At 39.3% G+C, this 25,410-nt stretch overlaps 1 protein-coding gene across 3 annotated transcripts in view; it reads left to right on the top strand.

Annotated features, from left to right (window-relative positions):
• The window catches only part of PPP3CA (protein phosphatase 3 catalytic subunit alpha), a 299,312-nt gene that overhangs the window by 138,015 nt on the left and 135,887 nt on the right, over window positions 1–25,410 (top strand). For all 3 annotated transcript variants that reach the window (XM_060147635.1, XM_060147633.1, XM_060147634.1), the window contains exon 2: window positions 5,508–5,708. In XM_060147635.1, coding sequence (XP_060003618.1) covers window positions 5,508–5,708 — 201 coding nt within the window. The remainder of the gene's footprint in view (window positions 1–5,507; window positions 5,709–25,410) is intronic.

Below are 25,410 nucleotides of genomic sequence, written 5' to 3'. Positions count from 1 at the left end.
GCTTAAAGGTGCTTGACGACCGATCAATTGATTGATCGATATGGTTTGATTAGAAGAAGTTTGTGACATATACAGATGTCCAGAAGGAAATGGATGGAGTGCCACTCTGTGGAGGCCAGGCCAGAATGTGTTTTGTGTCTGACACGTGGTATCCTTAAGCTATTCTCTTAACATGTGTTGACATAAGTATCTTAGCCCTGTGCAGACAGTAGCCACATGAAATATGGGACACGTGTTGTTCCTGGACGCATTCTGATTACAGAGAGGGATGAAATAAACGTGTCTGGACTTGCAAAGACATTGCACCTGCTGTGGATGATTGACATTGTGGAGCATGTTTGGGGGGGAAAATTAAACTGCCTGGTGTTTTGTACGTCTTTACTTAACGATATAGATAGGTCAGTGAATCTCAGTCTGGACTTCACATTAGTATACTCTGGATTTCTTTAACAAACCTGCCACTGCCCTGGCCCTACCCTAGACGAGTTAAATCAGAATCTCTAGAGGTAGGGCCTGGGCATCATTCATTTTAAAAAGCAATTCCAACGTGCAACCGGTTTTGAAACAGTTTGAGGTTTTGTAGGAACCAAAGCTGAAAGAGAAGAACGATTAAGGAATATAATTTCCACTCACCCTGTTCTCGTTTACTTGTTGAGAAAGATACATCACGGTTCAATAATAATGTAGTATAAGCCATTTATGCAGTTTTAAATATTCTAGTCATGGAATTAAAAGGAGGAAAGAGGAATAGTTTGAATTAATTTTAATGGTACATTTTATTTAGCCCAATATATCTTATTATTAAAACATGTAATCAATATAAGAATGTTAATGAGACATTTTACAATCTTTTTCCCCCCCTTGTATCAAGTGTTCTAAGTCCAGGGAATCCTGTAGCTTTGCAGCACGGCTTGGTTTGGACTGGCCACTTTCCAAGTGCTCAGCCGCCCTCATGTGTGGCCAGTCAACCTCATATCAGACAGATCTGGAGGGTAAAGTGCTAGAAGAGAGACCAGGAGACCTGAATGTAGTGTTGGTTTTGTCACCGACTAATCCTGTGACCTTGGACAATTCACTTATCCTCTCTCTTGACTTCAGTTGCTTTTTGTTTACTAGGAGGGGGTCAGCAGTCAGTCTAAATTGGAAGATTTATAATTTTACTCCAAAGAGCCCCAGGATTTCGTGAGCACACCTTAACTGCCATCGTACGGAAGAAGAGAAACAAGCAATCTGCTTTAGGCTCTTCTTTCTTTTGGATATACTTTCATTTCTGGATGTCATTTTGTTTGAGGAAAGAAGCAAAAAAATTGTTTTAAACCAAACCAACGTTTGAAAAATCCCTCGGTTGAATGTTTTCATAAGTCTGTGGTTCTCTCTTGTCAGCATTTATTCCAGGAAGAGGTCAGGCAGCAGGTATCCTACTTTTCCTTCCAGTGAAGATATCACCATGACAGTGACTCTTGAATATTTCCCATCAGGTAGTAGGAATTCCTTCAACAGTGGCTGCAGTGGCTCAGAGTTGAGAAATAGAAAGCTCAGATACCACGGTCTACCCCAGAGTGATACAGTTCACTTATGGCTACTGAGGCAGCTCGTGGTTGTCTAAAACCGACCTCTAGCCCAAATCTCAGGGGACCCCTGACTCTGAGGTGTGGCCCCCATAGTCAGCCAGAACCCAGAACTAGGAATACCTTGGCTGCAAGCCTTTTCTGACTTGGAATATATTTCTCTACTGGTGAATGCCAATGTCAATAATTGGATGCCAATATTGGATGCCCATGGCTTTGGTTCCTAGACTTTCAACCTTCCTCCCTATCAGATAGATGAACTCTCTGGTAACATCAACAAATAGAAAAGAAACAATATCATTTCCAACCTGTTGTTTGGAAATCAGTCTTTGCCAGATTTCCACAGTCAATGACATGGGAATACAACCCTAGTCCAGTGTGTTGTTTGCCTTTAAAGACTTCTTTGGTGGTTTGTGGCAGGAGTCAGTCAAGGACTTACACGTCCCGGATTTTAGCTACTTTGCTGTTTTATTTGACAACGATAGCAAAAAAGGCACCGAGTGGGAATTGTGAAGTAGAGAAAGCTGAGAAGGTTTCTATCTATTTTTAGGATGCTTCTAAGAAGTCTTCTATAATATCGTCTTCTTTACTTAACAGGCAATTATGAGAAAATTGTTTTAGAAAGAATCAGCCTGAAAATCAGCAGTTATTTCAGAATTTTTATTAGCATGCACAAGCTTAATTCTTCCAATCTTGGCCTGCTCATGTATAAATGGAAGCAACTTGTCATACTCAAAGCAAAAGAGGGAAGGGGAAATCCCATTTTGCTATAGCAAGTGTAGCCACTTATACAATGAGTTAATGAAAGAAATGTTTTCTAAGCACGTTGGACTCTTTGGTCCAAGTAGTTTTTGCTCAATGTTTGGCACAGGTCTGCATGTAGGACTCTAGGTGAATAGAGAAAGCAAATAAGTGTGACCTTTGTAAGGCTGGTGTTTTCTTTATGAAGCCAAAAAGTGTACAAATGCAAATATTAGCCCATGCTTAGTTTTGTCCCAGAAAACTTCTCTCTGGCTGACTGCATCTCTGCGTTTGCCCTTTGGCATCGTTGCTGCCCATCTTGGTCCCCTGCAGGCCTTGCCATCTGTTTCATTGGTAAAGGGGCCCATCTTATCAGTGTCCCTATCATCCACTTGGAAATAGAGCCCTTCGATTGGCCTTTCTCCTCTTTTTTCTTGCTTCGGTTTATTTGGAACCAGCCCCAATATCTCAGTGCCAGGTGGCTTTACCTTAGCCAGTTACCTTAGGATTAGCAATTACTGGAAGGTAAGAGATCTGCAGCAAAGGGTGGGAGCATCTGTTATGGCAGTGATCTTGGCCTTGGAGAGAGTCTAGGGACTTGGAGAAAGTCTAATTCATGAAGGTGATGCCCTCTCTGGGGTGCTCTCCTTTTGCCTCTCATCTTCTTAAATGCTTCAGCTCTTTCAGGTTTAACCCTTTGATCTGTCTGAAGTTTAATAAGGCCAGCTAGCGTGTGTGTGGCAGAGACCCACTGCCTGACAATAAATCAGCCTCCTTCCCTTCTGTGTTCCTATGATTCTTGCCTGACAGTTTTGCAGAGTCACTTAAACCTTCACAGTTGTCCTAGTCACACTTTAGGAACTCACTTGAAAAAAAAACAAAATCAGCTCATGGCCTTACCCCAAGTGTCCTTTTGAAGTTTCCCCCTTTCCACCCCCATCCTGTCTCTGGGGAATTTTGAGGAGTTGCCAGGTAAGATATTTTCTACTTTCAAACCAAACATAAAGGCCCAGGTAAAGAAATGTGGCCATCGAAATGTTTCCATGTTTTCTTAACAAGCGTGTATGTTAGTCAGGCAAGAAAAAGGGAGGAGGACAAAGAAACAGAATGAACAAAATAGAGCCCAAGTGCCAGAACTAATGACTTTGTTGCCTCTTTTTTCTCCTCCTTGTTTAATTCTAGAACTTTCTTTTTCTTTCATTTTACACTATGCTTTGGTGTTAATGCATTTAGTCTCTCATTTTACCTCTTGCTTTTGTATTACATATCTATTCTACTATAAGCCACTCCAAATAATTTTTGAAAATAAAAGTGTGGTCTTTATAAGAAATACCGCTCGGGATTCATTAGAATTTCAATTCTAGACAGTGGTTTACTCATCACCTTTTAATTGTGAAGCACGGTCAAGTACTTTCTGGGAAGTAGTGTGGTGTAGCTATTAACACAAGTATTCTGGCATCAGAGTGCCGGGGCTGACGCTCAGCGGGGCTGCGTATAAATCACTAGGTGATTATCTTGGGCAAGGTGCTTAATATTTTTGAATCTCAAGTTTCTCTCCCACAGTAATGTTATAGGGACTAAATAAGTTTATATATAAACACTTGTACTTATGCCTTCCTCCCCTTACAGCTTTATTGTTGTGTCTGACTTTATTACACAGACAATGCCTGGCATAAAATAAACACTCTATCAATGATAGCTACTACTAGTACTATTTACTTTAGTTATTAGAACAATCCTCAGATAGATATAATCCCCACTTTCCAGGTGAGGTAACTGAAGCCAAAGGAGGTTATTTAGCTTGCCCAAGGTCATATAGCTGGTGGGTGCTCAGAGCCAAGGTTTGCACCCAGGTTCATCTGACCATGAAAGCCTCATGCATGCCCATTGAGTCTGCACTGCCACTTCACTTTGGAGGCATTGTTAAATAGATATGCTTGGATTGTTAGGAAAATCAAGCTTGCATCCATCAGTACATGTTCATTTCCTGACTTTTAAGTAGTTGTCATTTCTCTTGGATAACAAGTCTATGCTATTAGATTGCACAAAATTTCTTGGCATAGGTCTACCATAAATCCTGCTTCTTTGAGAGACGCTTTCAGGAGGTAAGAGGGCTAGGTTTAATCCGTAACATCAAGTGTTTTACCTAAGAGAAGTGCTTCATATGGAGATGCTCTTACGCATATGACATAATGCACACGGCAGATGAAAGTTACATGAAACAGTGTTTGTGCTTCTTCCAGATATTTCTAATAGATCTGAGTTATCCAGTAAATGAACCCTCATGTAAAATGGAGAAATAATGATTTTCCCTCACTGAAGGGGCTGAGTGGCCATTTATCAGAAATTTAACCTTCATAATACCGTCTCTGACCGTGGACCTTTGGACGTCCTGGCACGTTGTAGGAGTTTAGTGAATATCCTCTGGCTGAATGAGTGAATGAATGTATTTAGAGATGTGAAGAATGGCAGGAGCTACAAGAGACCTTCTTGCTGTTAAGGAGGCATGGGGGCACGGCTGGAAGAGAGAATGGTTGGCTCTAAGTCTGAGCAACAAATGGAATTTGTCATTATATCATACTCCGAAATACCCGTGTCTCCTGATGTCATACAGTCCTCTCACTGTTCAAGAGATTCCCTGATTTTCTGTTCAATATTCAGTGCGTGTTCACCCTCAGATTCCTGCTCTCTCCTTATACTGTGAGTCAGTGGGTCAGTTTACTCAGAGGTGTAACTCCCATTGAAGGGCAAATCTGGTCTGAAAGGTCTTTTCCCCTTCCTCTAATCTCAGTAGAGGAGCCTGCTTTTTAGTGAAGAAATGTCTTCACCCGAGTCAAAATTAGAAGGATGGATGTATAGGAACTCTTTGCTTTTGCTGAATTGATTATTGCCTAACAGAAACAAATCTCTCTTCTTTTTTGTTATTCACTCAGTCAGGATCTTCTAGATGCATGAGATAGGTACTGGATGAAGAAGAAATGTAAATTTCCTTTCAGCAGTCACATCACATCTAGAATCATAGGAAGAAGGCAGTCTTTAATTCTTGATAGCCCTTGATCATATTTTAATGGGGGGACTTTTAAAATACTCCAGTAGGTGGTTAGTGATAGGGATGAATATTTGGTGGTTATTATCGAATCTTGAATCTTTGACTGTGGAGTTTTGGCTAATGTAACGATTTGACTTCTTCTCTTTCAGCTGTCCCGTTTCCTCCAAGTCACCGGCTTACGGCAAAAGAAGTGTTTGATAACGATGGGAAACCTCGTGTGGATATCTTAAAGGCACATCTCATGAAGGAGGGCAGGCTGGAAGAGAGTGTTGCATTGAGAATAATCACAGAGGGGGCTTCAATTCTTCGACAGGAAAAAAATTTGCTGGATATTGATGCGCCAGTCACAGGTAAGTCCTGAGGATGGAGACTGTCCACTTGGACCCACACTTTGTTGTTTTTAACATCAAATCAAAAGTCTTAGATACCAGTGAGCCTTCACCTTCTTCATCTTACTCTTTTCCTGCCAAATCTGTACATTAGGAACAAAAGATTTAATACATATGTGACAGTATTTCTATTTTCATGTATTAAATATTTGTGTGATGTGATACCCTAAGAGAAGTGGTGTGCAGCTTAGAGACGATGAAGATATTCCGAGGTAATACCTTAACTAAGAAGTGACATTTTGTCAGTAGAACACTGTCACGAAGAACACAAGATATTCACTGGGAAAGGTCAGACAAAGCATAGGAAGACTTCCAAAGTAGTTAAGTGACTAAGTTAATGCAGTGGCTCTCAGAGTGTCATCCCAGACTGGCATCACCATCATCACCACCTAGAAACCTGCTGAACTGTACCTTCTCAGCTCCCACCCCAGAACTACTGAATCAGTTCTCTGGGGTGAAGCCCAGTGATCTGTTTTATCAAGTCCTCTAGGTGACCGTGACAAACATTAAAGTTTGAGAACCATTGAACTTTAGGAAGAAGACAAAATTTCTCTCCTTCCTATATCATTTTATGCCTAGAAAATATGTCTTTACTTTTTGAGAGTTTTTGTTCTGTTATTTCTTAAGGGTAGATATGTATTTTGGGTAAGTGGAACTTCACTTAGACCATAAAAGTTAAATCTTGTTAAAAAGTTTTGTGTTGTATAGAGGGTCAAACAGTAGAGGCTTTTCATCTACACTTTGTGAAATTTGCTAAACTTGCACGTTTGTATTTCTAGAGAATCTAAAAAAAACATGTATTTTTTCCTTAATTATTATCATTCTGGCAAAGGGAAGAAGTTTGACATAGAATATTATGCTTTTCAAAACAAAAAGGACATTTAAAATATTTCCTATATACTACTGATTGCTTCTTTTTTCCAAACCTTCATGTACTTACAATATTATTGGCCTTCTAATATATTTTTGAAGGTGACTGGTAAGAGCAAGATAAGCGCTCTTGAATATCAGACTAGACCTTCCTTGATCAAAATGCCTCTAATGATTCCTCTTCCAGAGAAATTGACATTTACGTTTTGTTTTGGGTTGGCAATGCTGTTTTTCTTATTTGTAATTCAGAAGAATAATGAGTGTGTTTGGGGCCAGGCAGCAGGAGAAATTGGTTCCGGTGGTAAGTCAGTGTTGGACCAGTGGTGAAAAATCAAGCTACATACTTCCCCTGTGTGTATCACTATGAACCCCATTTTCCATGTGTTAAAATGCACTCATGCATTATTATCTTTGACTTACAGACACTGTGGAAATATAAGAACAAAACAAATGTGAACATGCTTTACTTTCTTAGATACTAAAATATGAAAAATTTTTAACATCTAAGTAGTAGCTTGGAATCTACTGGCAAAGAAACTACTTTAAAAAATTCACTGTAAATTCCACCTATAAATAAATGGTAAAATCGTAACTTTAAATGATATCTATGTCATTAAGTTTTTTTGATTTTGGTAAGAATGAATGGCTTGATATTTTACTATGATATCATAATATGACATTATGATATGATAAATATGGTATATTATATTTATTATGATATTTTCTCTACTTCACATAATAATGTGTGATTTCCAATTCATGTTAAACTCACTAATGAGCACAGTAGGTATTAATGGAGGTGATAATTATAACAAAAAGGAAACATGTAAAATAGACATTTAGGGGAATATATTTCCTGGGATACAATCAGCTCTTCTGTTTGATGAGGCTCTGTCCTGAAAGAACACATAGGGAGGTTTCTGGAAAAGTCAGATTCGTGATGTTTTATCCCTGAACCTTTCTGGGGTCCATTGACTAATTGCCCTCATATTCAGCAGAGGTTGCACCTCGTTCTTTCTAGTGAGATTCCAGCTGACAGTTTGGCACATTTCCCAATATAGATATGAAGAGACTTTAGAAATCAGGACTCAATTATGTATAACTTTCCCTGGGGGAGAAAGAAAAAAAAAATCCTTCTAGATGGTGACAGAAGTAGCTATGGAGACATCACAGAATATGTAGCACAGAATATGTAGTGTTTATATTTCTTAATGAAGGCAGGATTCTAAGGAACCTCCAGTAGATTCCATTGCAGTGATCTCTTTCTTCCTTTTCTGGGAATATAAAGATATGTAATATAAGTGGTGGGGGAATTTATTTTAACATTTCCATTAAAAGGGAAAAACAAAACTCTTTTGCATATGATTCACCAGAAAGCTAAATCCATAGCTTCATATTTTAACCCATGAACTTTCCAAGCTGAAGCACGGAGGACTGCAAAATAAAAGCAGGGTATGGTGATCCAAGACAATTGCTATCTCTTTGTATTTCAAGATACTTCTTATAATTTATTGATAACATTTTATGATCTATGATTGTGTTCTGAGATTTGATTTTATTTGGACAGCTGAACCAGCAATGTAATATTTATTTTTAAATGTAGAATATTTGTTATTTGGATAACTGAATCAGTAAAGTGAATCAATGAAGTCAATATTATATTGACACTACGCTATGCAATAAAAGGCATAGTTTACACTTCCAAATCTTAAGGGTAGAGTATTCTTTATGTAGTTCAGAATTCCACACTTAAGAAAAATGGAGAACTTAAACAGTTTAAAAGAGAAAGCAGCAAGGAGGAAGATGTAGAAGAGGAGGGGGAGAAGAAGGAAAACAGTAGAGCTGCAAATGAGAACCTGTGAAAAAAGAGTAAGGGGAAAGAAGAAGGACTTTTAATGTAGGGAGAAAAAGCCTGAAGCCTGAAACCATATGGTGGTTTTCAAGTGGTATTAGAAATAGTCTCTCACCTACGTATGTCAGATTCCTAAAAATGTAAGGTGAGCCATCAGGGTAGAAACTGACGATTAGCTTCTTGTGGGCAATTCAGCTTTAAGTATAGCCTGATATGTAAACTCACAAAATGAAACAAATGGCAACTATTTTATAATCATGCACAAAAGCCACTCCCCAGCTTTCCCTCTTCTTTTCTTCCCTCCTACTTTTTATTAATAAAAACGTTTCACACTCAAATGTTTAGAGAGGAGTTGTGCTAACCTCTGTGTCATGGTTTGCTCCTATTTAAAGAAAAATCTAGGAATTAGTGTCCTGGTTATTGGAAATCGGGGCATTATTGCATTCCTTTAGCATTTCTTTGATGTTTAAATTTACAAAGCTGCCCAACTTCCCTTCCTCCCTTCCCTTCAAGTGTTTTTAAAGCAGTAAAACAAAAGGTTTATGTTCAGGTAGGATTTTTTTCCCTTAAAATTCTGTACTTTTGATTTTGGAGAAGGACCAGGAAACTGCCTGGTCCCAATGCTCCCTCCATGTATCCCTCTGGGGAAGGTGATAAAGCACTATGTACCTTACCCTCCTGGAGCATGGATTTAGATAAGCCAGTAACCATCTCTGTGGGAGTAGAAGTGAGGATTAGTTATGGGTCCCTAATCAAAGCAAGGGAGGTATGAGTTACATTCTGCTCTTTTCTCTCAGCAAACTTGCCTGATTAGAATGATGGCTGTTTTAGACATTTAACATGAAGAATGTGTTTCTATATTGGAGGCATTTTGTGAAGGAAAGTATTTTCCCTCTTTTTGACTCTTTTTTGAAAATTGAGTTAAATTTATCTTTGTTTCCTTGCAAACATACAAATGGAACATTAAAACATGTGGCCAAATATCTGTGTAGCAACTTGCTATGGACTGCATGTTTGTGTCTCCCCAGTAATCATATGTTGAAGCCCAGACCCCCAGTGTGATGTTATTTGGAGGTGGGGTCTTTGGGAAATAATTAGATTTAGTTGAGTCCTGAGGGTGGACCCCTTGTGATGGGATTAGTGCCCTGATAAGAAGAAGATGAGATGAGAGCCCTCTCTCTTTACTCCGTGTGGGGATACAGCAGGAAGGTGGCCATCTGCAAACCAGGAACAGAACCCTAACCAAACACTGAATATGCCAGCACCTTGATCTTGGACTTCCCATCCTCCAGAACTGTGAGAAATAAGTGCTTGTTGTTTAAGCTACCCAGTCTAAGGTATTTTGTGAACTAAGCTGAACTAAGGTACAAGTCATTTGGGAATTCAGTTTACCAAACATTTGCCTGGTACAAGTGGTGTGTGTTATACACAGGTGAATAAGACCTGGTCTCTGCTCTCCCAGGGGTCAGCATATAACAAAAAAACTGAAACAGATATTTGCCGAAAGATATGTGCATCAAACTATTGATTAAATGAAAGGATATGATCTAGATTTATTCAAGCAAATTTAGAAATATCCAACTGGATAGAGCTAACTTAAAACCAAAAAGTTTTCCTCTTTTCTAAATGGCTGCGGTTTCCCTGACAGTGTCCATTGATTATTATATTACATCTTTGAGCTAAAAAAAAACCTGTTAAATAGCTCGGATCCTATCTGTCCTGGATATGGATTGAGAACTCTTTCAGAAGGCTAGGAACTGTGGATGATTGAAACAGATGAGGCATAGTCCTTGAGTAGAATACTCAAGGTCTATTTGGGGAGTCAGATACAGAAATAGATAATTACTGTAAAATTTGTTAAGAACCATAATGAAGGTGCCTATAAACTAGTGTGGGAACTCAGAACAAGGAATGCAGGAAAGCCAAGAAAGTCTTGACAGATTACATGGTACTTGAACTGGAGCATGTGTGAAAGGTGAGATTTTACTATGTGAAAAAGCTAGCAAAGGTTATTCTGGGCAGAGACAATAGCATATGAAAGGCACTGTTATTTTTTGTAAAGTGGGAAGGCATGATCTTGGAGATTTGCTGTGGGAAGACAAGGTATCGGAAGGGTGTGAGGGGTAGGGGTGGGGAGTGAGACTGAGGTTGGACGGTCAGGGTCAAATATTAGTCTCTTGTAAGCAGCACTTAAACATTTGGTTACTGTTCTGTAGGCACTGGGAGAGTGGAGAGGGTCTTGGAGCGGGGGAGTTACACGGTCAAGTTTGTGGCTAGAATAGCATCCTGGACGAGATGAGTAGAGTGAGCAGGGAGGAGCTCTTGCGAGAGGGGCTGATCAGGAACCTTTCATACTCGTTCAGTATGTCCCGAGTATGCCTTGTGCCCTGGCAATGATTTTGGCAGGCTAGGAGAACTGGATCCGATTTTGATTACAGGGCCCTTCAAGAATGATGATTGACATTGATCTTAAAATGTCTGATTAGTTTGTGCTTAGTCAATATCCATTAACGACTTCTTGAATATGGTAGGATGATTTATGCAGGGATCCAATTTATCACATTTCTCTTTCAAGTTCTCATATTTTCCTATTTTCCCTTTGACCTAGCAGAGAACATTTCCCTCATGTATAAAGCAGAAGCCGACCAGGAGCCTGGGTCTTTGAAGAGAATGATTTAGAACTCATTTTCTGCTCCCTGGACCGGGGGGATAGGCCAGCATCAGCTGGGCAAACTGCTAATCTCTCCAGTTTGTCTGTTTCCTGCAGGGGGGGATTTGTCCCTAGGGCAGCAAAGGATTCCCTCAGTGGCTGTGCCTGCCATTTAGCATGTCAGGCAGTTGCCAGGAGAACCCTTTGGCTTTGTTCCTGGATGTGAGAGTGAACTAGTGGCCAAGTTTAAGGTCATGGCATTCCTTCCCTTACAGCAGCTGACGTCAATTAGGAGAATTCCCCATGCCTTTACTCCGGGGAGAGTTAAGTGGGGTAAGAATCCAGTGTCTTTTGAGAACCGAAAGATCAGTGTTTATTCTCTTCATACTATCATTTGTCACAATCAGAGCAATGCAGCCTTAGTTTATATGAGGATAAAATATTACTTCTGGGGCATTTTGCCCACTTCAAAGATTTCAGTGGCCAAATCTTTAGGGCCTGCCCTGCAGCCCGAGGCCTATTTTGGTACCTAGCCCACCGCTGGCAGGTCAGCACATTGCAGGCCCAGCCTGTGGCAGCCACCACAGTTTGATGTTTATATTCCCCTTAATGTGGGCCCTTGATTTAAAAAAAAAAAAAGGATAAAAGGTCACTGCATGAGAGCCAGCGTCCTTTTCCCTGATTTGTTTTCCTCCCTTGTTTTGCAAGGTTGGTCTTAGGAAACCCATCTTACAAGTGGGAGAAGGGAGTCTCAGAGAGTTTAAGTCAGTGTTTCTGGAACTTGAGCATGGATCAGAATTGCCCGGAGGGCTTCATAGAACACAGATTGCTGAGTTCCACCTCCAGAGTTTCTGATTTAGTAGGTCTGGAGTAGGGCCTGAGAACTTGAATATCTAACAGGTTCCCAGATGGTGATGAGCCCCTTGATCTGGGACCCCTCTACAGGAACCACTGGTTTAAGTAACTGGCCTCATAGCTAATCAGCTGAAGACCTTGCTATGAACAGGATCCGTCAACATAACTCATGCTGAGCTATTACATGGTATTACATGCACTATTCTACCTCTGTATTAGGTTGAAAATAATCAAGCATTTCAGCTCATTTGACTAGAATTTGTTCTTGCTCATTACTGAGAAATACAAGGAATAAATTATTTTGACTCTATTTATAATTTATTATATTTTAAATTAAAATGTATTGCTATAACACAAGGGGGCAAGACCAAACAATAGTGCTTAGTACCATTGGGGCATAAAGTTTATATAGTTTTTCCCCAGTGAAAAACCTTTGTAGTGCTTTCCTTTACAAGCTCTTCGAGAGTTGACTATAGATAGCTACTGCGGAGAATAAAGGAAGACTGGGATCAAAAGCATCTTTAAGTGAATTGTGGTGATGAATACAGTATTATATTAAGAATAGCTGAGCCTTAGGAATTCAGCATTTGTGTGTAACATACCAGTCAGTAATAATCTATTGATGTAATCTATTAATGTCAATAAACATATAACACCACCCAGAAGAAGCATTTGACAGTTATTACATCATAATTACATGAAGAGATATTTTGCTTTAAGACACAGTGTGCCCTATCCTTTTCAATTTGCCATGAGTCAGTTTTCACAAATAGTAAGGTGTGTAAGCACTGTTCATAAGGCAACACCTGTAGTTGTTTCCATAGGAAGATAAAAATCCCCAAACTATTATTTTTAAATCTGAAAGTGATCACTTGCAATAATAATACTCTGATGGTTTTAGAGAAGGTTGAAATATATTATTATCAATACTACTGTGCCTTTAAGAGAAGTAGTGTTTCAAATAACACTGAAAGGCTTCCAGGTAAGGAAGGTGCATTTTTCTTTGATACCTTAAAGGAAAAATGTAGATACACTTCCCTTTGTCTACAGGAAATTCAGATTATATTTATGTTTCCAACTCATGTCATGTTCCATTTTCCCATTGAAGTGTCCCTAATAATTTTAGATTCCACTGATTTTATTCTCTTGTGTTCCAGTTCTTAATGGACATTCCCACATACTGGCCACAGACTGGGACTGGGCTATGACAAAGTTTTCACTGGTCCAGACTGAAATTGCCTTTTTCATTTTAGTGAGAATGCTTTCTTTATGTACATGAAACTATGGTGACAGTAATTGCTTTTTATACTTTTGGGGGGACAAATTAATGAGTTATTTTTGTTGTAAGGCTAACACTTGTTCGGTTCTTGTTTTTTGCCAGTTCGTACAGTGTTATAAACCCTGTACGGTTTTTTTTGTTTGTTTGTTTTTTGTGTTTTTTTGCGGTACGCGGGCCTCTCACTGCTGTGGCCTCTCCCGTTGCGGAGCACAGGCTCCGGACGCGCAGGCTCAGCGGCCATGGCTCACGGGCCTACCCGCCCTGCGGCATGTGGGATCTTCCCGGACCGGGGCACGAACCCGTGTCTCCTGCGTCGGCAGGCGGACTCTCAACCACTGCGCCACCAGGGAAGTCCACACTGTACGTTTTAACTCTGAGTTTTCACACAACCCTGTGAAGGAAGTGCTGTGACCAGTTCAATTTTACAAATGAGGAAACTGAAGCTCAGTGGACTTGAGTATTATATCTAAGGTTACGGGACTAGAAGGTGCCAGAACTGGTATTAAAATGCAGGCAGTTCAACAATGTCTCTTCCTATTTTATTTGGGGTTAGAAGTTAATTTTACAGGTCCATGAAATTATGAAATCTGAGAGTAACTATATAGCGTGGCATTTAACTACAGTTTATCCTTGTACAACCAGGGGCTTATGGGTGCTGACCCTTCACGTAGTCGAAAACGTGCGTATAACTTATAGTTGGCCCTCCATATACATGCAGTTTTGCACCTGCAGATTCAAGCAAACGCTGATCCTGTAGTATTTGCTGTCGAAAAACAATCCATGTGGTTCAAACCCGTGTTGTTTAAGGGTCAACTGTATATTGTACTGAATTTTTTTTATCATTTCATGCTATTATCCTATTAAATGTTAACAGCTGAGGACATGAATTTTATGTTACAGTTTTGTGAATGTTCCTCTGTTTCAAAATAATTTTAATGTAAATGTAGTGCTGATTTGCACATAGCAGCTTATGGTAAGAATATAATGGTAAGATATAGGAACCTCTTAAACAGAGTATGTATGTATTTATGCATGTGTGTGGATGTGTGTGTTTCTGTATTTTGTTAGTGTCGTCATTTAAATAACAGTTATGTTTTTTACTCTGTTCTTTTCTCCTGAATAGCTATTTGTTGATATCTGTCTAAAGGGGAAGATTTTGGACAAATGAGATACTGGATAAATATATGAACTGGTCAGAAGTAGTTTCTTATAGAAAAATCTGTGATTTAATTAGTGGATTAGTAAGAGAATAATATTCAGTTTTGAGTCAGCTGCTTTACCACTATTTAAATGACTATCTTCATATATAAAATGTATTTTTAAAATATGAATTAAATACTTTTATGTACACATCTTGCTAATGTTAAAATATATTCCATGAGAGAAGGCCTTTAGGTAGTTCAGTCCTGGCTTTGCTTTTGTCTTGGAGGTCACATAGCTTTTCCTTCTATTTTGCTGGGCTCTCCACCAGCATCATGGAGTAAGCATTGCCTTGTGAAGTAATGTGAAATCCACAGATGGGTTTGAGACCTAAGTCAAGTGTGTTGAGGAAGGGGAAAAAGGAAAACGCTCAAAAAAGTCCAGTATTCTTTCCTTATATTAAGCCCTAAAATGTGTATGTAGAATACTGTCTCTATACATAAATCCAATCCAAGAATAAATTACAAACTGGTAACAAGTATCCTCTAAGTTGCTTTTATCATATGAAAATAACATTTCTAGTTAACTGTGTGTTGTAAAAATAGGATTTTACTGATTATATGATGGTAGAAGAAAACAACCAACACATCCCACATCCAGGGGATAATCAAGTCTGTTTCAGAGGTTTTTATGAAACAATATTGTATTTTAATATTCTGAACAAGATTTCAGTTCCTGCTATCATATGGTTACTTTTTGACTCCAGTTTGGTGTATGATATGCTTCTCTGTATTAATTTCTGTTCATATTTGACATTGTGGTCCAGGTACCAGGCAGTTTTAGACATAGCAGCATTGTTTCATTCTGTTCCTGAAAATATTTAAGGTTTGGACATCAAGGCTTTTGAACTTTAAGTTCATAAGAGTCATATATGTAGGTGAAAGGAAACTTGACCTGTTTTATTTTTTTTATAAGCTTTTTTTCTTACTATTTTTCTTCTGCTCTGAACTTTCTTCATGTTTACAATAAACAAAGCCCTCTGATAGAGTAAAATTAGGATTTGTGGAAAGAAAAATTGTAGGTAATAATGAAGGAAACACGAAATTACTAACCGAACTTTCCTTTTCTCTTACGACTCCATTTGTTATGTCTTTTTTAAAATAAAAATTGTATCAAGATCACCATTTTATTTACAGTGCCTTTCTTTTTAGATTCATATATTTTGGTTATATTCAAGACTACATTGTTGGGTTCTTTGGATTTTATGGTTAGTGTCAGACATTTTAATATTAAAAAATCTGTTTGGAATTCATGAATTTGATTCCATTTCAGAAACATAGTTAACTCACCGTCTCTGAATGTGCTATCTGATTTAAGATGCCATCTGGTGGTATGCCTTTGATACATCTAGTGCTGCTTTTAACTGTCCTCTGTCTTATATCCTTTATTGCTTATAAGGGAGAATATTTTTGAAATGACTTGCAAAGACATTTGTTTCCATTTCAAACAAAGGATGCTTTGTACCTTCCTTTCTGTTTTCTCAAAGAATATGCATGTTTGCTTTGGTCTTTATTAACATAATCTGATTCTTTCTTAAGGCAACATTGACCTTGAAAATCAAGCTCCCATTTTAGGAATTCAATTTAGTTCAGAGAAATTTGTAGATATTTAGCATCCCCTTTAAACTCCTAATTACATATGTTTTTCATTTAGTTTTTTAATGGTAAAATTTGATTGGCTCTTTGTATAACATGTAATGAATAGGAGATTGTCAGATAATCATAAACATGAAACAGAAATTATTCATTTGAAATTCTCTTCCTCGTATTTTAAACATTAAAGCCCAGCTCCTTCTAAGGTGGACCTTAGCTTAACCTTAACTACCGCTTTTTTTTTGCCTTCTTCAAGAGATAAGCTGGTAATTCTTATTAAATATATATCAAAGCTAGGTGGAAATTAGAAAGTAAATTGTCTGCATTATTGATATACAATATCCATTCCACTTAAGAATCTGAATTAAGGAAGTGTTAAAAGTACATGAGGTTTTTTTTTTTAGGCCCTTTCAATATTATTTGTGGCTGGTTAGCTTAGTTTATTAAGGGTATAGTGGCAGTGGGCCAATTTATAGATTCTTTTCCCACTGTGGTCTGTTTAGCATTTTCTGATTATACTCAAACTTCTGGGCCAGCCAGTTTATCTGAAGGAAAAAAAAAATGAATGGTGTGGAAAGAGGTGAGAAAAGGAAGGGCAATTTCATCTGTGCTGTCCAGTTCACCTGCTGAGGTACATCTCCCAGTGACCGTGCAACAATAACTTTATTTTCATCCTATGTAGTGTGGTATCGGGGTTACAAATCATGGACCTCTAGAGAGGCATTCAGGATCTGCAAGTTCTTAGCTATTTACCACTGGACAAATTATTTCACCTCTGTAAACCTCAGCTTTCTCATCTTTGAAGAGATGAGGTGTGAGTTTCATGCCTGTCACTCCGATAAAGTGAAGTGTTGCAAGCACAGCCCTCAGAGTAAGTGCCCGGCAAATAGCAGCTGCTTTATCATCATTGCTGTAACCATTTTTGTCGTGGCTGTTATTGTTCTTATGCAGCTAATATTGCAACTATCAGTTCTGTTCCATTGTTCAGTGATTAGAAGCATAGAGAACTGTTAACTAGATTAACATTTGGATATTATAGCAGACTTTGCATTTCCCCTTTTATGGATGTAAGTAAATACCGAGAGGGCTGTGGAATGGAAGAGGGAGCGGAGAGGCCTTTATGCCTACAGCTCTCTATTACTCATCCTTTCTAAATTGCAAATGAGTTTCAATTTTAATTAAAGAAAAATAAATTTTGCGTTCATGGTCATGCCATCAGTATATCGATTAGAAATAAGAAAATGAAAAAAATCATTTAAAACCTGTATAATATGGGCTAAGATGTCTTTTAAAATTAGAAGCAATTAACCAAATACAGGAGGGTGGGTCTTGCTCAAGCATCCCACGTCCAAGTAATAATACTCCATACTTGACGGCTGAGAATCATTCTGACGCAAATACATTTTCATTTCCAATTTGGGTGATTGACCTTCTTTAAAGATAGGTCCCTGTGCTATACAATAAATCTTGTTGTTTATCTATTTTATATATAGTGGTGTGTATCTGTTAATCCCATACTTCTAATTTATCCCTCCCTCCCCTCTTTTCCCCTTTGGTAACCGTAAGTTTGTTTTGTATGTCTGTGAGTCTGTTTCTGTTTTGTAAATATGTTCATTGGATTATTTTTTAGATTCCACATATAAGTGATGTCGTATAATGTTTGTCTTTCTCTGTCTGACTTACTTCACTCAGTGTGATGATTTCTATGGACATTTAGGTTGCTTCGATGTCTTGACCATTGTTAATAGGGCTGCTATGAATGCTGGGGTGTATGCATCTTGTCAAATTAAAGTTTTCTTCTTTTCCAGATATATGCCCAGGGGTGAGATTGCTGGATCATATGGTAGCTCTATTTTTAGTTTTTTAAGGAACCTCCATACTGTTTTCCACAGTGGCTGCACCAATTTACATTACTACCAACAGTGTGAGAGGGTTCCCTTTTCTCCACACCCTTTCCAGCATTTATTATTTGTAGACTTTTTGATGATGGCCATGGGTGATTGACTTTTTAAATCAGGGGTCCCCAACCCCTGGGCCACGGAGCAGTACTGGTCCGTTGCCTGTTAGGAACCGGGTGGTACAGCAGGAGGTGAGTGGTGGGCGAGCAAGGGAAGCTTCTGTATTTACAGCCACTCCCCATCGCTCTCATTACCGCCTGAGATCCGACTCCTGTCAGATCAGCGGCGGCATCAGATTCTCATAGGAGCGTGAACCCTACTGTGAACTGCGGATGAGAGGGATGTAGGTTGCGTCCTCCTTATGAGAATCTAATGCCTGATGATCTGAGGTGGAGCTGAGGCTGTGACGCTAGCGCTGGGGAGTGGCTGCAAATACAGATTCTCATCAGCAGAGAGTTTTGACTGCACAGAGACCATAATAAATCAACTGCTTGCAGACTCATATCAAAACCCTATTGGTGAGTAGCAAGTGACAATTAAGGAGTAGTCTGGACATAAGCAACACACTTTGGGTATCGTTCTCTCCCATCACCCCCAGATGGGACCATCTAGTTGCAGGAAAACAAGCTCGGGGTTCCCACTGATTCTGCATTATGGGGAGTTGTATAATTATTTCATCATATATTACAATGTAATAATAATAGAAATAAAGTGCACAATAAATGTAATGCGCTTGAGTCATCCCGAAACCATACCCCCCAACCCAGTCTGTGGAAAAATTGTCTTCCACGACACTGGTCCCTGGTGCCAAAAAGGTTGGGGACCGCTGTTTTAAATAACAGTTCATGGAACTACCAACAAAGTGTACATCATCTGTATTTTACATTCCCAAACATCCTGCCACTGACCACTCTAGGGCCAAAACTCAGTGTTGTATGAAATGTGTCCTATGTGTAAGACAAATATCATACCTCACACATTAAGATGATTCAAGTATTTTAAAGTTTTCACTGATTGGGCATGTACCCTGATACAGGCAAGGTGCTAAAGAAGCGCATGGATACAGTGGTGTCCAATTGCCCTTAGCATCAAGTTGCAAATCCTAAGATGGTTTAGAAAGTCTTGACTGTTCCGTTCCCCATATATGTCTCCAGTCTCATCCACTGCCTACTTCTCATTATTTTCTGTGACCTGTCTGCACTGGCATTCTTTCATTCCATTTCTGTCAATAAGAGACTTGGCACAGGCTGTTCCTTCTCTCTAGAATGCCCGATCCCTACCCCCACCCCCCGCCCCCATACACACACCCAATAATCTTGAATAGTTAGATTTCAGCTGCAAAGTCACTTCATTCGTTCTTCAGGGAAGCCTTCCCTGACTTACCCCAGTATAGTACTGTGTACCTTTTCTTCAAACTACTTATCATAGTAATGCTGTTATGGTACTCGTGTGATCGTTGTTTGTGTGATCTCTGGTCCTCACTAAATGGTCAATTTGAAGAGGGTAGACCCTTTGTCTGCCTTTGGCTACTGTTTATTCTTAGCATCAAGCCTAGTGACTGTCTCTTGGCAGATATCCATCAATATTTGTCAAGTGAAGTGATGCATGCAATATCTTAGTTTGTAGAGTTTATTAACATTTCTTACGACCCTATATACCATGTGTCAAAGCCAGGTACCAGTTAAAGTGGTAAAAACATATTTTATCCCCAAACTATTACAACAGGGGAAAAGAAACTTCAGTAGAAAACTGAGCTCAATTCAGAATACAATAAGGACAAGTGGGAATTCATAGCCAAAGAGCAGGACAAGGGGGTCACTGGGTGGAGAATTCCTAAGAGAAGATGTCCAGGATAGGGAATCCTTGCTCCTGGCAGGCCAAGGTGATCAGATATTAAAGGTGGGGGGATTCTTCCTAGAACTGAACTAGGCAGGCTGAAGACAGTGCCCCAAGGATGAAGCCTAGATGAAAAGATGACTCAGAGAAGACTTTCTAAAGTTTGGTCAAGGAGAGAGTTTTTGTCAGTCCCTCCTCTCATTCAAGGAAAGAAGAAACAGTCTGTTTCTTTGAACAATATAAGGCCATTTTTCGTTCAGTCACCTTCTGTTCATCAAGAACCAGCTGAGCCATCTGTTGAGACTTGGCGAAGGTTGCCAGTTGCTGAACTGTGTCACCCAGAGACATTTAGCGAGAGGGATACTGCTAGGAGGATAAGCAGAAAGACAGATTATAGACTGAATTAGTCTATATGCCCAACTTCATAGGCCTTCAGGGATCCGCCAGAAGAAGTCCCAGAACCTGTCATCTTTCCTGCAAGGAATTTCTTCCTTTGCCTCTTGAACCTTCCTGGTTATTGCAAAGATATCAGTGAGATTACAGAGGTGTAGCAGTCACTTCCCTCCATATCCAGGGTGATGTAGTTCTAGAGGACAGTGTACTGGATTCTTGTAATTGCAAGTCACAGATTCAAGGCCAGTGGTACTGTTGCCCGCAGACAATGTGACTTGCCTCAGCAATGAATAGATGACTCTGTAGCTGAGTCAGACTTCTTCAGCCAGGCAATAGATTCTTTAAGGTGGTATCCAAAAGGTGGCAAACCTTTCCTAAAATGTAATGAGGTCTTGTGTAGAACTTAGGCCCAATTTCTGTAGCTGTTTTTTTTTTTTTCCTAAATTGCCTCCCGGGAACTGAGATCACCTACAAGAGGATCTGTGATGTCTCTGACACCTCTTTGGTTTCTACGGTGAGAGGACGGGAGTTGGGGGGTGATTGTTCTGGAGATAGTTTAAGAAAGGAAGAAAACTGGGGAGGATTGAGTGTGATGAAGGGATTGGTAAGATTGGCAAATTAGCAAGATTCAGTCCAGTTGGCTGGTAACAGCCAAATAGGCTTGGGTTCCACAAAGTAAGAATTACCAGGAGGTAGCAGGGGTCAGAGATATAATCGTCTGATGGCTGAGGCTGACAAAAGGTGTGGTCCATGTGTGGTTGGGTTGAGTCTGAGGAATTAGGCCGGGGGGACTCATGGGGACGTTTCCATTCATTTGAAGGATGTCTCGGGGACCCATAGTAGCTACGGAGTTTTATGTTGAATTTAGTGATGGCTAGGTAAATGTAATGACAAATGCTCATTTCAAGAAACAGGCTGGGGGTAAAATTATGATGGAAACAGGCATGATGCTTTCAAGGACAGACTGGAATTGGTTTGGGGGTTGACTTATGGTGGGTTGTCCAGTTTAGAACGGTGGAGGAAGAGAGAGGAAGGAATATAACAAAATAAGTATTATGATTGATCAAAGGAATCTGGGAACTGTCAGACGTACCCTCGGGAAAGGGAGCACAGTACCAACAATCTGTGTGGTAGGGGCCGAAGGGAGACGGTGTGACTGTATTTGTCAGACAGAGTACATTATTTAAGGGTCAGTGATGATCATGATTTTAAATAAAATTTTTTAAATGTAAAGACAAGGTTTCTTTTGGAGCAGATTTTGATTTTCTGTTTTAAGTAAGGCTTAATGCTAAAGCCATTAAGTATTCACTGTGCTACTGGTAAAATACTAAAATTTTAACATTTCTGTAAGAAGGTAAAAGTGAAATGGATATGTTCAATCATGTGTTCTGAATTTTTTCAAGTAGCATCTGCATTCTGTATGTCATAGGAATTTTGTCAGGGTAAAGCGCTGTCACCTGGTGAAAAGAACACTGTCTCTAGAATCAAACAGACGTTAAGTTTTAATCCTGCTGCTGACAAGTTACCTCACGCATCTCTCTCCATTTACTCATCTGTAGAGAGGATTGAAATAATTTCTATCTTACAATGCTGCGGGACAGGAGGCAGTGTTCAAAAAGATGCTCACACAGTTCCTGAGACCTCGTAGGCACTCTGTGAACAAAAATGATCATTTATTATGACTGATATTGATGCTTATACACTCATACCACCGAATCTTCTGCACATGGATGGATAACTATGTAACTATTTAGAAAGAAAAGAAAAATCGTATTTCCCCCTCTGTAGTGGCTTACACTAAATGGTGATCAGTCATGGTCATAGGGGTTGTGTTATTTTGTCTGCTGAATTTAACAAACATTTTTGGTAAGAAACATCAAACACTTGCTGATTTATTCAGCGCTTACTTCATCTTTGACCTTTTGGTGCAAGTTGAAAATCATTAAAGTAGTTTATGATTGAAAATTCAAAAATCCAACTTGGAGAATATAGACTCTCTTCTTGTCTTGTTTGATATGTTTTCTAATCACCTGAATTCCACCTTTCATCTGACTCACATATGAGTTAGTTGACATTTGCTTTAGTTCCAGGTGGAAGTATAATTGTTTTATTGGGGATCTTCTGGTCATTATTATACTATTATACTAAACGGATATTAAAAGAATATCTTTTTCTGAGCGTAACGAAAAAGGGACGATGAAAATAATGATATTAGTGAAACCTACTGTCTTTTAAAAGCAGAGGGAAAGAGTAAAGGACTGTGAATCGGGAAGCCAGAGAAGTAGTGGCAGTTCTAACAACAATTTCTTCCTGTAATTCACGAGAAGATTATTCTAGATGATCTCAAAGCTCTTTTCAGTTTTGATTCTATAAATGTGTTTCTTACTCAAAGTACGTATTACCTGACTTCAAAATGAATACCTTGATTAGATACTTCATGAACCTTATCAGGGTTTCCTCCTGCCACCCTTTGAAAACACCTCCGTGTCAAAGTAACTGATAACCCCAATTTTTGTTATTGTGTGAGTTCACTTCCCCCCATATCATGGTTTCCTGAACATTTCAGAACCACTGGTTCTGAAATAAAACATTTCTGTGAGTTCTTCAATAACTATTATAGAATGACCTCTGTCATTAACAACATAACCTTTATTGTTAAAGCTGGAGCTTCCCCTCCCCCTCCCCCACACGTGTTTCTTTCTTCTTTAAAATACAGAAGGGCAGTTTTCCCAAAACAGTTTTTCTTTAAGTAAATGCTCTTTTCAGTCTTCTAGTATAACTAAGAAGTGAATTGACTGCTTTTTATTTTGAATAATTTTATTGTGACTATAGAGGGAAAAAAACATGGTGAAAGGGGATGAATTTGTGAATTTTAAGTAAAATATTCTGATATATCACTGTGACATAAGAATAAATGTACTTTGGTCCCTGCCCCAGGTTCCTAAAACCCTTATAACTTCCTGAGAGATGGGGGAGATAGAAGCATCTTACATAGCACTCCTAATTCCCTTGGAATTTCCTGGATGATAGGAGCATCCTTTGTTCTAATGAGGCGACTCTTGGTGGGTTCCTGGACAGCTTTAGGATGTGAGCTGGTCACCAGAAAGACCACACCGTGATTAGAAGACTGGAACTTTCAGCCTATCCCTCGTCCTCAAGGGAGGGGAGAGGGGCCAGAGACTGAGTTAATAATCTATCATGTCTATGTGATGAAGCCTCCATAAAAATTCCTCAGCTACAGAGTTGGGAGAGCATCTAGATTAGTGAACACATCCACATGCCGGGAGGGCAGTGCACCCCAACTCCACGGGGAAAGAAGCTCGTGTGCTCAGGATCCTTTCAGACCTTGCCGTATTTAGTTCTTCATCTGGCTGTTCATTTGTATCCCTTAGAATATCCATTATGACAGACTAGTAAATATACGTAAATGTTTCCCTGAGTTTTGTGAGTCATTCCAGCAAATTACCGAACCTGTGCAGGGGGGCGGGAGTTGTGAGAACCCCTTGACTTTGTAACCAAGTCTGACACAAATGTTGGTACCCTGGGGACCCATTATTTGTAACTGGCACCTGAAGGGCTCTACTGACTCTGCGTAGTTAGTATCAGAATTGAATTGAATTATAGGACTTTCAGTTGACTTCTGGAGTGTTGGAACATTGGTTGGTATGAGGGAAGAAGACCCATACATGTGGTATCAGAAGTGTTTTCCTTTTATAAAAGGCAGTTTTCCTTTTATCACATAGCTGCTAATGTTCTTGAATCTTTGCCTTTCTCACTGTGGGTTTTGGGTTTTTGTTTATTTTTTTTTTTGGCGGGACGGGCAGCGGGGAGATTTTGATAATAGTTGTAAGTAATAGTAGTAATTTAATGAACACTTTCGTTATTCCTCTAAGGGTTAATGATTTGCTCGTATAGCTGATAACTGGTCATAACAATCGCTATTATTAAATTCTCCACTTTTAAAAAATATTTGGATTTTTTTCCTGTAATTATTTTCTTGCTGTAATAGTCATCTAATTTTATTGGTGGAAGAGACTTAGAGACCCCCTCCAGCTACCAGCCTCACAGAGGAGGACACTCACCTGCTGCAGGGTTTGGGCATGGCCTGGTCTGGCAGCGTCACCCACAGCTGGTTCGTGCTGAGTCAGGCCCAGAACCCTGGCCTCCTCCACCATGGCCCACCGCCCTTCTTTGTTCTGTCATCTATTTTCTTCTGAACAACAATGGGGAACACTGATGATTTCACTTCTGCAGCATGTCAGTGTTACTTTCACAGTTTAATTTCTCTTGTCTTCCTTGGAATTTAATGTATATTTATGTACATTTAGTGCATTATTATAACCATTATTCCTCAGCAAGAGATTTGAGTTCTTCTACTCTTACCTAGCCTGTAGATCGCATGTTAACTCACTTTTCCCCACTAACCTTTAAGTAGAGTAAGCCCTCAATGTCCTTCTCATTTTAGTCCTTGATCCAGAGCTTTCTTCTGCTTCTTACATCATATTTAGCAGCAGGGCAGAGGTATAGACCTGCAGGGCGTGATGTTTGTCCATTCCATGACTATCCCTGTTTAACTGCTGGGGAAGTTTCCCTCATCTTCCCCCATAATTACCTTTAAATGTCTTTAGACTTGAGAAAGTAGGGTTTTATGGAGGCCACATAATTCTAATGGGAGTCTACCACAGATCTCCATTTTCTATTTCCTGTGGAAAATGGAATAAAATAGAATGTTTTGAGTTTCTCCAGTTTACCCCTCTGGGTGCTAAAATCAACGTATTCATTGTATTTGTGCCTAAAGAGCAAACAAGATTCTGTTCCACTTCTCGCTGAGGTTTCTTCCTGGCCATCAAATTTCTCCATTTGAAAACAGAAGGTGTGTTTCATACACCAAAGACCATAACTTCCAAGTTTCTTCATTCTCATCCAGCATTGAGAGCAGATCCAGGTATACTCATCTTTTCACATCGTGTTCAGCTGCGGAATTACCCAAAACTCGATGTGCATATGTCATAGTTTTAACTCCCTTTGGTCTCCTGGGATACTTCTTTAGCAAACACTCAAATGGAACCATAAAAAACGTACTACATCTGGAAGAAATATTAAGGAGAAAACCAACTCAAGTAGTATAGTGAAAGGAATTAGGGGACTTGTCACTAATCAGCTAGAATAAGCTCAGAACAAGTCACTTCAACTCCCTAGGCCTCAGTTTTCTCATTGATAAAGTGAGCCAGACAGCAC

This window comes from Lagenorhynchus albirostris, chromosome 4, assembly GCF_949774975.1.
Source record: "Lagenorhynchus albirostris chromosome 4, mLagAlb1.1, whole genome shotgun sequence".
NCBI lineage: Eukaryota > Metazoa > Chordata > Mammalia > Artiodactyla > Delphinidae > Lagenorhynchus > Lagenorhynchus albirostris.
This window is presented reverse-complemented; position numbering and strand designations above follow the sequence as displayed.